At 47.2% G+C, this 17,550-nt stretch overlaps 1 protein-coding gene across 6 annotated transcripts in view; it reads left to right on the top strand.

Moving 5' to 3' along the window:
* Nucleotides 1-17,550, top strand: part of FAM124B (family with sequence similarity 124 member B) — a 103,692-nt gene that overhangs the window by 27,041 nt on the left and 59,101 nt on the right. For 5 of the 6 annotated variants that reach the window (XM_030216274.1, XM_030216271.1, XM_030216270.1 and 2 more), the window contains 2 exons: nt 149-891; nt 11,859-13,022. In XM_030216274.1, coding sequence (XP_030072134.1) covers nt 160-891; nt 11,859-12,536 — 1,410 coding nt within the window. In that variant the 5' untranslated portion in view covers nt 149-159 and the 3' untranslated portion in view covers nt 12,537-13,022. Of the gene's footprint in view, nt 1-148; nt 892-11,858; nt 13,023-17,550 lie in introns of those variants that run through there. The other variant, XM_030216276.1, reaches the window with a different exon arrangement.

Genomic DNA, 17,550 nt, shown 5'->3' with positions numbered 1-17,550 from the left:
AAGTCCTTCAGGGGCTTTTTGCTTCATGATGTACTTGAAAAAAATATTCATTTTAACGCAAGATGTTAAGAAGTAAAACTGTGCACATGCATGCTATTTTCATGATTTCTGAAGCTTTAACAATTTTTTTAACAAAATATTTTTTCAGGTGACTTTACAATGGATGAAAGAGGGGAGTCCTTGAGCATGACTGTTCATCTTCTTGCTAGCTCTGGCGATTCATCACTTCTACAGAGAACAATTGATCAACTTATGCACTGGATTTGTCCAGTTATTCAACTTTTTCTTGTATCTGAGCGGGTTCCTTCATTTAAGTACTCTGAAAAATATCACAAAAAGAGGTCTGGTTTTCCAGGGATGTCGGTTTTACTCTTTCTTCGTGAAGACTTGGGTGAAGAGCGAATTGTCCAGATGCTTAATTTTTTCCAGCATCCACCATGGCGATACCACCACACCGAAAATGCCAGTGGAAGACTTTGCTCCTATATGCTTGCCAGTCAGGACTTTTATAGTGTGGATGCCCACATGCCTGTCTGGGGTGTAAGGCAGGTTCATTATGGCACTGAAATCCTGCGTGTAACCCTGTATTGTCATTTTGACAACTATGACGATGCAGTCAGACTGTATGAAATGATCTTACAAAAGGAAGCAACGGTGCAGAAGAGTAACTTCTGCTTTTTTGTGCTGTATTCAATGGAAAGTGTTTCTGTGCAGTTCTCCTTAAAGCAGCTGCCTCCTGGAGTACCTGTGGAGCTGAAGGAATCATCTGTGCTACAGTTCAAGGTGCAAGAGATCGGTCAGCTCGTGCCTCTTTTACCCAATCAATGTATTCCCATCAGCAGCACACGGTGGCAAACTCAGGACTATGATGGAAACAAAATTCTGCTTCAGGTACAGTTCTGATGTACATCTTTTCCACATTCACATAAAGGTTTTTCTAGGTGACTTATAAACAAGCTGAATGTCCTTGGCTTGCTCCATAAAGTGACTGGGTTAGAAATTGGTTGAGTTTGAAGCAACATACGATAGTTATTCATGAGGATAAGGGCATTACCAGTGGTGTGTTTGATCTGGTTCTTTTCATTATTTATGTAAGTGATATTGTAGAAGGGCTGTCGGGAAAGGTTTGCTTCTTTGTGGATGATACCAAAATCTGCAACCTGGAAAGTGTGGATAACATGAGAAAAGACCTAATAAAGCTTGAGATAGAGTCTAGAGTACGGCAAATAAGATTTAATGCCAAAAAGGGCTGTAAGAACCCAAGGTAGTTAGTGGTACAATATAGGAGGTGATATTCTTCAGTGCATGAAAGAAGACCAGGATCTTGGGTTGATCCTATCTGATCCCAAGGTTGCCAAAGATGTAGAAAAGGTGGTAGCAAAAGCCAGAAGGTTCCTTGGGTGCATGAGGAGAAGAACGGCCAGCAGAAATCTCTGGTGAGATCTCATCTGGGTCCAGTGTGCAATTCTGGAGACAGCACCTGCAAAAAGATATAAATGGGATGGAGTCAGTGCAGAGGTTGACTAGTAAAACAGTCTTTGTCCTAAAGCATATGGGAGCCAGACTTAAAGATCTGGGGCCTACTGTTCAGCTGGTGGTACTCTGCGTTTTCCTGACTGCTGCCAGCGTTATTCCCAGAAATTCAGTGCTGGGCCATGTCCAGGCTCCGCCAGCTAAACCATAGCTGGTTAAGTGCGATATTCAGTACTTAACCGGCTATGGAGCACCACTTAAAGATAGGATTGACTTTTTATGTGGTCCTGTTTATGCGGTGACCTTGGCTGGTTAAGTGCGGAATATTGGCACTTAACCGGTCAAGTGCCTATTTTGCCCCTGGAATGCCCTTAAAATAGCCAGTTTGGATTTAGGCACTAACCAGTCATTTTCAACAGCACTAGCCATTTAAATGCCACTGGAAATGACCAGTTAGCCTCAATCAAGCTGTTTAACCGGCCAGGAGCTGTTTCTAGCTAGTTAAATCACTTTGAACATTGACCCCCCCCCCCCCCCCCCCCCCCCTGGATTTCAGCTCACACCGTTTCTCTAGCAGGTCAAGGTGATTTACATTCCAGTACAGTAGGTATTTCCCTATCCCTTGGGGGCTTACCATCTAGTTTGTCCCTAAGGCAATAGAGGGTTAAGTGACTTGCCCAAGGTCACAAGGAGCAGCAGCAGGACCTGAACTGGGATTCCATGGCTGTCAGCCCAGTTCTCTAACTACCAGGCTACTCCTCCATTCTAAAGATATCAATACATATACTTTAGAAAAAAATGAGAAAGAAGAGAGATAATAAAGATATTACCTCCATGTTAAAAATGCACAGGAGGTTTGCCGCTTTCAGTTGAAATGAAGCTGAGTCTGGAACAAGGGGTCATAGGATGAAAGTAAGAGGGTAGACAGATGTAATCTAAAGAAATATTTTTGAAACGTGTGGTGGATGTGTAGAAGAGCCTACCAGTGGAGGTGCAGGAGATGAGGATAGTATTGGACTTGAAGAAGCATGGGACTCACACAGAGGACGTCTGACGGAGAGGCAGGGATTGTAGAGCTAAGTAGCTGGGGTAGATGGGCAGACTGAATACAGTAGACCATATGGTCTTTATCTGCCATTATTTTCTCTGTGTCTATATTGTGTAGATTGTATAAGGTTATCTTTATCACGAAGAAGAGAAGTATGTTTACCTTTTGTTTATGAAAAATCCTAGCCTCTATCCTATGATGGTTTTGAGACTCATAAATAATTGAATATCTGGAAATACGTAGCATCCTCTATTCATGCTGCAAAGACATACCAACTTGAGCACATTTGGTTCTGTCCTACGTGGGTTAACTATTTTTACATTTATTTCACATCTCTCTCTTTTGTGAACTGAAACCCACAGCTTGCCAGAGATCATTTCAAATATATCCCCTTTAGCATATTTGGGCTGCCAGATGTCTTCGTGGGCACCCTGAGGCAGTTCTGGTTTTATCCCATTGCATGAATAAACACACACTTCTAATTCTGCTCATAAAGAGAAGATGACAGCAACCGTCTGTCTGCAGTTGAGATTGCTTGCAGCCATTTAGTTAAACCCAAAAAAGGCATGGTGTGATCCAGAAGATGAAACCCAGAAAGAGACAGAACTCCCATCCCTCTCTGCAAGTAGGCTCACATTAAACAATGACTCATCTGTGATGGTAGGGGAAAGGGGACAGGATTCATGAGTCGGCTTATTTGCTGTGACTCATCCATTTTTTTAAGTAAAACAGAGTTTTGTTTTTGTTTAATAGAAAGTGCATATTTGTTTTTCAGGCTTCCTTGTTTGCAGTTTCTGAGAATTTGATAATACACTAATGTATGCTTTAGTATGACAGGGGAATTTTAGCTGTGATTGCAGCAGTTTTCAAATATGTCATTGAAATTAATTATCACATGAATATTCTCCGAGGACAAGCAGGCTGCTTGTTCTCACTGATGGGTGACGTCCACGGCAGCCCCTCCAATCGGAATCTTTACTAACAAAGTCCTTTGCTAGCCCTCGCGCGCCTGTGCGCACCGCGCATGCGCGGCCGTCTTCCCGCCCGAAACCGGCTCGAGCCGGCCAGTCTTCTTTCGTCCGCACTCGGTACGGTCGTGTTTTCGCCGTGTTGAGCCCCGGAAAGTCGACCTCGCGCGTCCTTTTTCGACGTGTTTTTTCTTCGGAAAATCCTCAAAAACTGTTTGGGAAGTGCTCCGGAAGCCCTCTCGGGTTTTGTTTGCCCCTTCCCGTATTTTTTCAGATTTGCCCCGGTAAGTTTTCTTTCGTCGTCGGGGTAGGCCTCTTTTCAGCCTCGGTCGAGATTTTTCTCCCTCTAAGTTTTGGTGCTCATTTTCGCCATTTCGGCTTTTGATTTCGCCGGCGTGATTTTTCTGCCCATGACATCGAAGCCTGCCAGCGGCTTCAAGAAGTGCACCCAGTGCGCCCTGGTAATCTCGCTCACTGATAGGCACTCGTCGTGTCTTCAGTGTCTGGGGGCCGAGCACCGTCCTCAGAACTGTAGTCTGTGTTCCCTGTTACAAAGGCGGACTCAGGTAGCGAGATTGGCCCAGTGGAACGTTTTGTTCTCGGGCTCTTCGTCGGCATCGGCACCGGGGGCATCGAGTGCATCGACGTCGTCAGCGTCCAGACCTTCTTCCTCGGCTGCTAGTGTATCGGGTGCATCGAGGCATCGAGTCTCTGCATCGGCGCTGAGGCATCGGGCGACTGCATCGACGTCGGTGGTACCGGGACCTCGTCTGCTGATGTCGTCGGACGGTGGTGCATCGTCTGGAGTGCAGGTGAGGGCTGTCCATTCCCCTGCTGGTGGCGGTGAGCCTTCGGGTGGGTCTCCTCCTACCCTGAGGGCTCCTGCGGTACAGCCCCCCCGAGACCGACCTCCTTCGGCCTCGGCCCCGAGGAAGCGACAGCTGGATTCTACGTCCTCGTCGGTGCCGGGGAGCTCCGGTGACATGCTTCGGAAGAAGTCGAAGAAGCATCGACACCGGTCTCCTCCCCGCGTCGGCACCGAGAGCTCTGGATCGCCGAGGGAGTCGGCACCCAGCAGGCATCGGCACCGAGAGGACCGCTCACCCTCTGTTCAGGAGGTGTCGATGCGCTCCACTCTGGACAGCCCGGAACAGCCTCCACGCCCGGAACAGGTTCTGACGTCGACGCCTGCATCGACCTCTCTGCCTTTCTCTGCAGCCGCTCTGAACGAGAGCCTCCGGGCCGTTCTCCCAGAGATTCTGGGAAAGCTGTTGCGCCCTACCCCTCCGGTACCGGCGGTGCTTGCACCTCCGGTACCGTCGAGCGTGGCGCCGGCTGGCCCATCACCCGGGGTGAGGTCCCCGACGTCGGTACCGCGTGCGGTGCCGACTGCGGCCACCTCCCAGGAGGGCTCCCCGACTACGTCGGTGGAGGGAGCTTCGCCGATGCGGGTGAGGGAGTCTACCTCTCGACGCCCCCATCGTGGACATGGCTCCACGGAGTCGAGCCGGGCGAGGTTGCAGACACAGGTTCGTGAACTTGTGTCTGACACCGAAGGTGAGGCCTCGTGGGAGGAAGAGGAAGACCCCAGATATTTCTCTGACGAGGAGTCTGAGGGTCTTCCTTCTGATCCCACTCCCTCCCCTGAAAGACAGCTTTCTCCTCCTGAGAGTCTGTCTTTCGCTTCCTTTGTCCGGGAGATGTCTACGGCCATCCCCTTCCCGGTGGTTGTGGAGGACGAGCCCAGGGCTGAAATGTTTGAGCTCCTGGACTATCCTTCACCACCTAAGGAAGCGTCCACTGTTCCCTTGCACCATGTCCTAAAAAAGACATTGCTTGCGAACTGGACCAAGCCACTAAGTAGTCCCCACATTCCCAAGAAGATCGAGTCCCAGTACCGGATCCATGGGGACCCAGAGCTGATGCGCACCCAGTTGCCTCATGACTCTGGAGTTGTGGATTTGGCCCTAAAGAAGGCTAAGAGTTCTAGGGAGCATGCTTCGGCGCCCCCGGGCAAAGACTCTAGAACCTTAGACTCCTTTGGGAGGAAGGCCTACCATTCTTCTATGCTCGTGGCCAAAATCCAGTCTTACCAGCTCTACACGAGCATACACATGCGGAACAATGTGCGGCAGTTGGCGGGCTTGGTTGATGCTCTTCCCCCTGAGCAAGCCAAGCCTTTTCAGGAGGTGGTCAGGCAGCTGAAGGCGTGCAGAAAATTCCTGGCCAGAGGGGTGTATGATACCTTTGATGTTGCGTCCAGGGCCGCTGCTCAAGGTGTGGTGATGCGCAGGCTCTCATGGCTGCGTGCCTCCGACCTGGAGAATAGACTCCAGCAGCGGATTGCGGACTCGCCTTGCCGTGCGGACAATATTTTTGGAGAGAAGGTCGAACAGGTGGTAGAGCATCTCCACCAGCGGGATACCGCATTCGACAAGTTCTCCCGCCGGCAGCCTTCAGCATCTACCTCTACAGGTAGAAGATTTTTCGGGGGAAGGAAGACTGGTCCCTACTCTTCTGGCAAGCGTAGGTACAATCCTCCTTCTCGACAGCCTGTGGCCCAGGCTAAGCCCCAGCGCGCTCGCTCTCGTCAGCAGCGTGCGACTCAGCAAGGCCCCTCGGCTCCCCAGCAAAAGCAAGGGACGGGCTTTTGACTGGCTCCAGCAGAGCATAGCCGACATCCAAGTGTCAGTGCCGGGCGACCTGCCGGTCGGGGGGAGGTTGAAAGCTTTTCACCAAAGGTGGCCTCTCATAACCTCCGATCAGTGGGTTCTGCAAATAGTCCGGCAAGGATACACCCTCAATTTGGCCTCCAAACCTCCAAATTGTCCACCGGGAGCTCAGTCTTACAGCTTCCAGCACAAGCAGGTACTTGCAGAGGAACTCTTCGCCCTTCTCAGCGCCAATGCGGTCGAGCCCGTGCCATTCGGGCAAGAGAGGCTGGGATTCTATTCCAGGTACTTCCTTGTGGAAAAGAAAACAGGGGGGATGCGTCCCATCCTAGACCTAAGGGCCCTGAACAAATATCTCGTAAAAGAAAAGTTCAGGATGCTTTCCCTGGGCACCCTTCTTCCCATGATTCAGGAAAACGATTGGCTATGCTCTCTGGACTTGAAGGATGCCTATACACACATCCCGATACTGCCAGCTCACAGACAGTATCTGCGATTTCAGCTGGGCACACGTCACTTCCAGTACTGTGTGCTACCCTTTGGGCTCGCCTCTGCGCCCAGGGTGTTCACAAAGTGCTTGGCTGTAGTAGCAGCGGCACTTTGCAGGCTGGGGGTGCACGTGTTCCCATATCTCGACGATTGGCTGGTGAAGAACACATCCGAGGCAGGAGCCCTGCAGTCCATGCAGATGACTATTCGCCTCCTGGAGCTACTGGGGTTTGTGATAAATTACCCAAAGTCCCATCTCCTCCCAGTGCAGAAACTCGAGTTCATAGGAGCTCTGCTGGATTCTCAGACGGCTCGCGCCTACCTCCCAGAGGCGAGGGCCAGCAACTTGTTGTCCCTCGTCTCGCGGGTACGAGCGTCACAGCAGATCACAGCTCGGCAGATGTTGAGATTGCTGGGCTAAATGGCCTCCACAGTTCATGTGACTCCCATGGCCCGCCTTCACATGAGATCTGCTCAATGGACCCTAGCTTCCCAGTGGTTTCAAGCTGCTGGGGATCTAGAAGACGTGATCCACCTGTCCACGAGTTTTCTCGAATCCCTGTATTGGTGGACGATTTGGTCCAATTTGACTCTGGGACGTCCTTTCCAAATTCCTCAGCCACAAAAAGTGCTGACCACGGATGCGTCTCTCCTGGGATGGGGAGCTCATGTCGATGGGCTTCACACCCAAGGAAGCTGGTCCCTCCAGGAACGCGATCTACAGATCAATCTTCTGGAGTTGCGAGCGATCTGGAACGCTCTGAAGGCTTTCAGAGATCGGCTGTCCCACCAAATTATCCAAATTCAGACAGACAACCAGGTTGCCATGTACTACGTCAACAAGCAGGGGGGCACCGGATCTCGCCCCCTGTGTCAGAAAGCCGTCAGCATGTGGCTCTGGGCTCGCCGTCACGGCATGGTGCTCCAAGCCACATATCTGGCAGGCGTAAACAACAGTCTGGCCGACAGGTTGAGCAGGATTATGCAACCTCACGAGTGGTCGCTCAACTCCCGAGTGGTGCGCCAGATCTTCCAAGCGTGGGGTACCCCCTTGGTGGATCTCTTCGCATCTCGAGCCAACCACAAGGTCCCTCAGTTCTGTTCCAGGCTTCAGGCCCACGGCAGACTGGCATCGGATGCCTTCCTCCTGAATTGGGGGGAGGGTCTGCTGTATGCTTATCCTCCCATTCCTCTGGTGGGGAAGACTTTGCTGAAACTCAAGCAAGACCGAGGCACCATGATTCTGATTGCTCCTTTTTGGCCGCGTCAGATCTGGTTCCCTCTTCTTCTGGAGTTATCCTCCGAAGAACCGTGGAGATTGGAGTGTTTTCCGACCCTCATCACGCAGGACGAAGGGGCTCTTCTGCATCCCAGCCTCCGGTCCCTGGCTCTCACGGCCTGGATGTTGAGAGCGTAGACTTTGCCTCTTTGGGTCTGTCAGAGGGTGTCTCCCGCATCTTGCTTGCTTCCAGGAAAGATTCCACTAAGAGGAGTTACTTCTTTCTATGGAGGAGGTTTGTCGTCTGGTGTGACAGCAAGGCCCTAGATCCTCGCTCTTGTCCTACACAGACCCTGCTTGAATACCTTCTGCACTTGTCTGAGTCTGGCCTCAAGACCAACTCTGTAAGGGTTCACCTTAGTGCAATCAGTGCATACCATTACCATGTGGAAGGTAAGCCGATCTCGGGACAGCCTTTAGTTGTTCGCTTCATGAGAGGTTTGCTTTTGTCAAAGCCCCCTGTCAAGCCTCCTACGGTGTCATGGGATCTCAATGTCGTTCTCACCCAGCTGATGAAACCTCCTTTTGAGCCACTGAATTCCTGCCATCTGAAGTACTTGACCTGGAAGGTCATTTTCTTGGTGGCAGTTACTTCAACTCGTAGAGTCAGTGAGCTTCAGGCCCTGGTAGCCCAGGCCCCTTACATCAAATTTCATCATAACAGAGTAGTCCTCCGCACTCACCCTAAGTTCCTGCCAAAGGTTGTGTCGGAGTTCCATCTGAACCAGTCAATTGTCTTGCCAACATTCTTTCCCCGTCCTCATTCCTGCCCTGCTGAACGTCAGCTGCACACATTGGACTGCAAGAGAGCATTGGCCTTCTATCTGGAGCGGACACAGCCCAACAGACAGTCCGCCCAATTGTTTGTTTCTTTTGATCCCAATAGGAGGGGAGTGGCTGTGGGGAAACGCACCATATCCAATTGGCTAGCAGATTGCATTTCCTTCACTTACGCCCAGGCTGGGCTGGCTCTTGAGGGTCATGTCACGGCTCATAATGTTAGAGCCATGGCTGCGTCGGTAGCCCACTTGAAGTCAGCCTCCATTGAAGAAATTTGCAAAGCTGCGACGTGGTCATCTGTCCACACATTCACATCTCATTACTGCCTGCAGCAGGATACCCGACGCGACAGTCGGTTCGGGCAGTCAGTTCTTCAGAACCTGTTTGGGCTTTAGGATCCAACTCCACCCCCCGAGGGCCCTGTTTGTTCTGTTCCAGGCTGCACTCTCAGTTAGTTGGTAAATTTTTTTAGGTCAATCTCAGTTATGTCCTCGCCGTTGCGAGGCCCAATTGACCATGGTTGTTGTTTTGAGTGAGCCTGGGGGCTAGGGATACCCCATCAGTGAGAACAAGCAGCCTGCTTGTCCTCGGAGAAAGCGAATGCTACATACCTGTAGAAGGTATTCTCCGAGGACAGCAGGCTGATTGTTCTCACAAACCCGCCCGCCTCCCCTTTGGAGTTGTGTCTTCCCTTGTATTTCTTTTGCTACATATGAGACTGGCCGGCTCGAGCCGGTTTCGGGCGGGAAGACGGCCGCGCATGCGCGCGAGGGCTAGCAAAGGACTTTGCTAGTAAAGATTCCGATTGGAGGGGCTGCCGTGGACGTCACCCATCAGTGAGAACAATCAGCCTGCTGTCTTCGGAGAATACCTTCTACAGGTATGTAGCATTCGCTTTATTGCAGGTGATAGTGTTACAAATATAATCTGCAATTATATTCAGTCAACATTTGTCTGATCCATGGAGCAAGATAATGTTCCTGATAATCCTGTACTACAGTATGCAGTTGTAAAATATTTATTGTTCCTATTTGTATGAATATAAGGAGAGGGGTGTAAAGGTAGTATTTGTTAGTTATATAACTAAGTTATGTTATACAACTGTAAGCACTAATGCTTGCTTACGGTAGGGCACGCTCAAGCATATTGCTGTAATTATGGCATAAGCGCATGCTTCCCACACACTAAAAAATAGATTCCATTTTTTAGCACTGGAAGTGGGATGGGGGGCATAGAGTAGGGGTGTTCTTCACTAATCAGTTAGCACAGCTACCTTTCCACGCACTAACCGAGCAGCGTGTGGTTAGCTTGTGAGCGAGCCCTTACTGCCTTCATAATGGGTGGCAGTAAGGGCTTATGTGCTAATGGCAAAATTAGCATGTGGCCATTAACAGAAAAAAGCTGAAATTCATCCATATTACCCTTGCGGAAAAATGGCCTTAGCATATGGGAGTGGCCACTTTTTACCGCAGTTTTGTAGAAGGGCCCCTTAACCTTATGCTGTGCCTGAGCTAGCATTTAGATATTGAATTTATTGTTCTTTTGAACTTGGCCTGATTTTAGTTTTTCTGCTTGAACTTTGCCTTTGAGCTGTGCATATTTTAGAACTACTGCATTTTATAATGATTAGCAAATTATAAAAATTCACAGGCTCTGACATAAAATTCAAACCAAGTCATCAGAGATGCCAAGTCTCACTCATTAGGAGGCTCTCTCATGCTCTCTCTTTGAGCCCCTTCTCTCCCTCTTTAGAGCCTCATTGCCAGTGTGCTGATCCTGATCATTAATTTGAGTCAAGCCTACGAGGAGAAAAGCCAAGTGGGCCCAACTAGTAGGAAGAAATTTGAGCACACCTTCCTTTGTACTTTGATTTCCCCCTGCCCCATTCCTTTCCCCGCACCTACAGATAAATGTACTCTGAAGCCTATGTACATACTTTCAGCCAGTGAGTAAATTGCTTTGAAAATTGACTCATATTACCTCCACTCTGTTTATATCCTTTCAGAGGCAGCAAAGAAAAGCAAATTTCATTTTATGGTGGTTTTCTCATTTGCAGAGCAATTCTACCCATGTTTTCAAATTTATACCCTAGATTCACTTCCTGAAAAATCCCATTCTTTGGCCTTCAATCTCACTCTTTGGGATTATTCACCCTTGACATCTCTGAGTAATGGGTCTGTGAGTTGTTCATGAGATAAATTTGCATAGAGAAGAGACTAGTTATATACTAATTTGCCTCATATGTAATCATTGCAGTAATCATGAATGCCTGACTGGCAGGGAATGCCTCCAGGAGAGGGTTAAGACACACTGCTCTAGTGCAGCAAACCTGCTCCTGCAAGAGCCCTGCTAAGGAAGTAATAGACTTCCTTTCAGCCTTGGCCAATCAGGGATCTGAACTTGCCCAGACATGCCATCTGGGGAGGCCAGTTTAGGATGGTTAAAAAGTATGGAAATGGAGAAGGGCAAGGACATAGCTGTAAAACTGATATCATAGTTCAGGGGAGGGCAACCTTTATACCCAAAGGGCTGCATGAATTGTCCATCCTATCCCTAGCAGGCCACAACATTACATAATATTAGGACTGGAAATGCACAGAGCTCCATGGTGGACCTTCTGTGATAAGTAAAAATGTAATTAATGGAAACAAACTGCTAGAGTAGCTTTTCTGGAAATAGTGTATTTTGCAAATATTTTCTATCACCAAAACACAGGTTAATGACATTTTCTGTGTATATTTCCCATGGTCTTGCGAGTCACATATAATTTAATGGCAGACTGCATTCAGCCACAGGCTGCAGGTTATTCACCCCTGTCATAAACACACTGTAAATAATAAGGGCATATTTTCTGTTTATGGGCTTCACCCTGGCTTTTAAGGAGGCTGTAAGTTCAAGTCAGTTTCACCCAGTCACAATAACACTTAAATATAGCTAACCTAGAGGTTTTCAAGCCAGTCCTCAGGACACACCCAGCCAGTCAGTATTTTCAGGATATCCCCATTGAATCCCCTAGAGCTGGGAAACCTGACTTGACCTGTGGTTGTTTAATGTACAAGTTTATCTCTGGAAGGTAGAAAAAGGGTTAATAAAGTTTATATGTAAAGCAATGATGTTCACATTTTTTATTATTATTTTTATGCGAACAGGTTCAGGGCAGCTCAAGCATCGGACATGTTTTGCTTTCCTGTCAACATGACAGGGCAGGTGAAGAAAGGGACCTACACAACTTAGCTCACTCTAGGCAAAACACAGCTCCAAATAGGAGGGCAACAGGCAAGAACATGAAAGAGCTGCTGTCATTAACTGCAGATCAGAAAAATAGGCTGCACCCAGGTGACAGATATCAGAACCATTCCGATCAAACTTCAGATCTGAGTGAAAGCTTGGCTTCTGGAAGCTCTTGCAGCACATCCCAAAGTGGTTCCTGTTGTTCCTCACAAAGCAACAGCCCAGCAGTGACTTCAGAGCTGAATAGACAATCTCTGTCCAAAATCTCTAGCCAAGATTCCAGTGTTCAATCCCAGGAAGCAGAGACCAACGTTGACACGGGATTTACAGTGGTAAACTCCAGTTGCAACCTGTCATCTTTCAGTAGATTTTCAAGGGATGTACAGTCCAGCCTTCCTTCTCATCCCAGGTCACAAAATTATTTGTCAGCTATTTCTGGTGCAAAAATCAGCTTCTCCCCTGAGGAGAGCATCCATCAGCCTTCATTAACTGTGAAAAGGAATGAAGGATCTGAGAAGGCAGACTTGTACCTATGGGGGATATCACAGACACATCTCAGTAATGGAAAGGAAGAGGAGGAAGAGTTTTTTATATGAGTTGAGAGTAAATCTGCCCCCGGACTTATTTTAAAAACTAAGAATTCAAATGCTTTGAAAGTAAGGTTGCTGGCCTATCCGAGGCCGTCTGTATATATCTTGTAAATCTTATGCAATAATCTTAGGCCCAGATGCACTAAACCTAACGAGCCAGCAACGTGTTTTTTTCACTGGTTCTAGCCGGTTTAATGAGCAAGGAGTACAACCAGACATGCACAAAAGGGTTCTCCGAGGTCCTTTCCTATTATGGTAGCAGCTAACAAAAACAGAATGCAAATCTATTATAATGAGTTAATTACTATACAAATGTGCATGCAAAGCAGTGCATGCAAAGCAATGCACAACACATTTTCCGACCTGATGCAGAGAAGCAGGCCCTACCTTTACCATGAAAAAATTAATGTGTGGTCAGGAGCTGCAGGTATTGCCTGGTGGCTGGCTGAGGAGAGCTGTCAGAGCTGTGGACTGGCCAATCTTGCCAGGGAAACATAGAGGGGCATAATGGAACAGAAACGCCTATCTCCATGGGCGTTTATCTCCGAGAACGGGTCCGTGAAGGGGCGGGGCGGATCGTATTTTTTAAAAGAAAAAGACGCCCATGTTTTATTCGTCAAGGTGTGAGCTGGGCGTTTTTGCTTTTCAGCGATAATGGAAAATGAAATCGCCCAGCTCAAAAACGAATAAATCCAAGGCATTTGTTCGTGGGAGGGGCCAGGATTCATAGTGCACTGGTCCCCCTCACATGGCAGGACACCAACCGGGCACCCTAGGGGGCACTTTTACAAAAACCAAATAAAAGGTAAAAGAGCTCCCAGGTGCATAGCACCCTTCCCTTGGGTGTTGAGCCCCCCAAATCCCCCTCAAAACCCACTGCCCACAAGTCTACATCATTACTATAGCCCTAAGAGGTGAAGGGGGGCACCTACATGTGGGTACAGTGGGTTTGGGGGGGTTGGACGACTAGTAGCATTAAGCAGCACAATTGTAACAGGTAGGGGGGGGGATGGGCCTGGGTCCACCTGCCTGACGTCCACTGCACCCCCTAACAACTGCTCCAGGGACCTGCATACTGCTGCTTGGGAGGAGGGTATGACATTTGAGGGTGAAAGTAAAAAGTTGTGAAACATCATTTGTTGTGGTGGGAGGGGGTTAGTGACCACTGGGGGAGTCAGGGGAGGTCATCCCCGACTCCCTCTGGGGGTCATCTGGTCATTTAGGGCACTTTTGGGGGCCTTATTCGTCAAAAAACAGGGTCCAGGAAAAGTGTCCTAAATTCTAGCTCAAAACTGTTCCATTATCGGCGAAGGGCGCCCATCTCTGTTCGCCCGATAACCACGCTCCAGTTCCGCCTTCGATACGCCCCCGTCAACTTTGTCCGCATCCGCGACGGAGTGCAGTTGAAAGCGTCCAACGTTCGGCTTTCGATTATACCGCTTTATTTGTTTTTGTGAGAAGAACGCCCATCTCCCGATTTAGGTCGGAACTTGGGCGTTATTCTCGTTCGATTATAAGCAGGATAGTAACATAGTAGATGACGGCAGAAAAAGACCTGCACGGTCCATCCAGTCTGCCCATTCAGATAAACTCATATGTGCTACTTTTTGTGTATACCCTACCTTGATTTGTGCCTGTCCTCTTCAGGTGCTTTCCTATTCATATGATGGCATTCCTTTCTCAGTATTAGCTTTTCTATTATTCTGTTTTAATGTATTATGAACCATTTTGATTTGGGGAAACGTGCTATCCTTGATCTCCCACTTCTGCTCCTGCTAGGAAAACAATTAGGCGATTCTCAAGATCCAGCACGGAATAGGAAAAAAGATGTGAATCACCAATGGCAATGTTGAGAAAAATAATTTATTCACCACATTATTTAAAATAGGCCCGACACGGCAGCGTTTCGCCCTCCTAAAGAAAGGGCTGTGTCAGGGGCTAGCATATAACAACCCAGTGGTGCAGTAAAACCAATTCCAGTAATGGACTAAAACAACTCCTTTCCTGAGAAGCAGCTGCAGCATTTCGAAATGCTGCTGCTGCTTCTCAGGACAAGCGTTGTTTTAGTCCAGTAGGTGACGCAGCCCTTTAGGAGAGCGAAACTCGGCCGTGTCGGTCCTGTTTTAAATAATGTAAATAAATTATTTTTCTCAGCATTGCCATTGGTGATTCGCATCTTTTTTTCCTATTCTGCTCTGCTCCTGCCAGTGCTGGCCCCCCACCCCCCAAACATAGGATGCCAGTAGTGTTCATGAGGCTGGCAAAGTGTGCTCATAAGATCTTTGATTTGTTACTACACAGGTACAAATCCCTCCCCCCCCCCCCCCCCCACCCCACCCAACCAGAACTCCCTACTTGAGCTGTTCCAGCCTGGTCAATGAGAAGTGGGATTCAAACTCTGATTTGCAATCCAAATCTCTCTCCCTATTTTTCAGCTTTAACTCCCTTTTAACTCTAGTACTCCTCTGTTTCTTCCCCTGCCCATGAAAGCACCATGCTGTTTTTGGAAGCTTGAAAATCCTCTACCCCCAGATCTCCCTTCTCGAGCCATTCCAGCTGGTCTCTCTCAGCCACTCATGGTGCATTTAGCTGACACCAGCGTCTCTGGTGTCAGTTAAACGCATTGTGATTGGCAGGCAGGCACTTCTGTGGTAATATTGGAGCCTTCCTGGGAAAGGGGTGAAGTGTGGCTACAGGAAGCGTCTTGCGGAAGCATTTATTAAGCTGCATCAAGGTAAACAAAAAAAGGCTGTAGACGGCTTTTATACATGCAGCTTGTCTGCATGTATGAAGCCGTCTGTGGCATGAGCAGAGCAGCCACGCTTAGTGTGTGCTCAGCTGACTGACTGGCTTCCCCCCCTAGGAAGGAAATTGCATGCAAATGAGCTAACAATGAGCAGCTCATTTGCATGCGATTTCCTTCATGCATGCCCGTTTTTTTCACAATCGCTAAGCAGCAACTGGATTGGTAAGGGAAGGGCGTTTAGCATGGAGTTTAGTGTATCTGGGCCTTATAGACAGCATATTCCTTTCCCTCTTATTGGCCTTCCTTTGTTATTAAATGGAATATTGTGCTGCCTCAGCCAGCATTTTGAGGAAAAAATGAGACTGTTTCTGGAATGTAATATTTTTGTTGTATTAAAAAATGAACCAGAGCACTGGAAAATGACATTTTTATGCACTTTGGCCTACATTGTAGTTTACTACATATGTCTTCAACTGTCTCTTTTTTTATTTATTGTACTGTGTTATTTATACCATTTGTTATGGTCATCTACAAAGAATTTGATGTTGTCTGGATTATCCGGGAATCTGTCACAGTTCTTAATCAGCATTACTGTTCAAGATTGTACCATATTGTAAATGTCTGTTTTAGGAATGTCTAGTTGTACTTATAAGGTTGGGTAGAGTATAAATATTTGTATTATTGTTATAACTTCCTGCCGTATCAGTTGAAATATTAGTGGCTATCCTCACCCATGAATTTATAATTCTATAAAAAGTCCAATTAAGATATAATGTGAAAATAATCTGTAGGTATGCACTTTTAACATATATAAGGCAGTGGATTCATCAGTTAGGAATATTCTGATATGCCGCTTAAATGCAATATTCTCATTATACAAATTACTTGTATGGGAAGGCATTGACTGAGTTAAGCAAAAGATGTTTTAAAAGGAAAATGTTTCTCTATGTTTATGTTTGTGGACTTGATACACCGCCTTTCAAAACCAATCAAAGTGGTTCACAATCAAAAAAAAATATCATAGGAGAAAATGGAAAAGAACTACAGTTTGACAGGAAAGGAAGACGGCTGAAAGAAAAAACAGATAAGATTAAATAAAATATGAAACAATATCAAATGTAAGAAAGGGAGAAATACCTGCCACCAACAGCGCTCCTATTGTCTCCAATGGTCACCTGTAAATGGTGCTCAAAGATAGCACACATCATTTCAGCACCTTAGCTAGTATTCTATGAAAGGCATTGTGTGTGAACTGGCTTTTACAGAATACCAGCTTAGTTTGCATTTTCACCCACATTCTACATATGACGCACCAAGTACCATGCGTTAAATCTTGCGTGTGGCCAATTTACGTACATTACTCAGTTATGAGCCTATTAGTGCTGATTGGCCGATAACCAATTATCAACACTAATTTGCAATAATTGGAATTTACTTGCGCCTCTTTTTAGTTGTATTCTAAAAAGAGGCGCACGTAAATTCCAGTGTGCATAGCCAAAAAGGGGATGTGGCAATGGGAGGAGTACAGGCATGTCAAGGCAATCAATCAAATCTATGCGCGTGGTTATAGAATTTGTGGGGGGGGGAGCGCCTAGATTTAGGTGCAACCATCTACAAGTGAAACCCAGCCTATTTGCTATTCTATGAACCACATCCGAATGTAGATGCGGCTTATAGAATATCGCTAGGCGCATAAATCAGATGCACTTAAATTTTAGTTGTCGTATATAGAATCCAGCCCTTTGCACCTAACTTTGCGCATGAGAATATGTCTTATGACTAATAATTCACTCAAGCTTTTTTATTATTAATTAGAAGATCCAACACCACAGGTTTACACTCACTGTGTTGTATATTAGGTGCACGACACACTTGGACTCTGCAAAGGCAGTATCTAAATTTACTTAGTAAATTTAGATACTGCCTTTGCAGAGTCCAAGTGTGTTGTGCACCTAATATACAACACAGTGAGTGTAAAGCTGTGGTTATGAGAATGTCTGCCAAAGACTGGCATAAATGATTGCGCCCAACTGATGGTAGTTAGATGCACAAATGCAGGTATTCTATAACTTTGTGCCGAAATTCTGGGAACACCCCTGACTCACCCATACTTCTTCCATGGCCACACCCCCTTTGGGGTGTGCATGTTATAGAATAGGGTGTAGGGCAGATCCACATGTAACGCCTAATTGCTGCCAATTAAGTGCTGATTAACGCCAATAATTTTATTATCTAATTAGTTTGTCTGCAGATCTGTGATTCATGCCCAAAATT

The sequence above is a fragment of the Microcaecilia unicolor genome, chromosome 10 (assembly GCF_901765095.1).
Source record: "Microcaecilia unicolor chromosome 10, aMicUni1.1, whole genome shotgun sequence".
Classification (NCBI taxonomy): domain Eukaryota; kingdom Metazoa; phylum Chordata; class Amphibia; order Gymnophiona; family Siphonopidae; genus Microcaecilia; species Microcaecilia unicolor.
The sequence above is the reverse complement of the archived record's forward strand: the minus strand, read 5'-3'. Positions and strand labels throughout refer to the sequence as shown.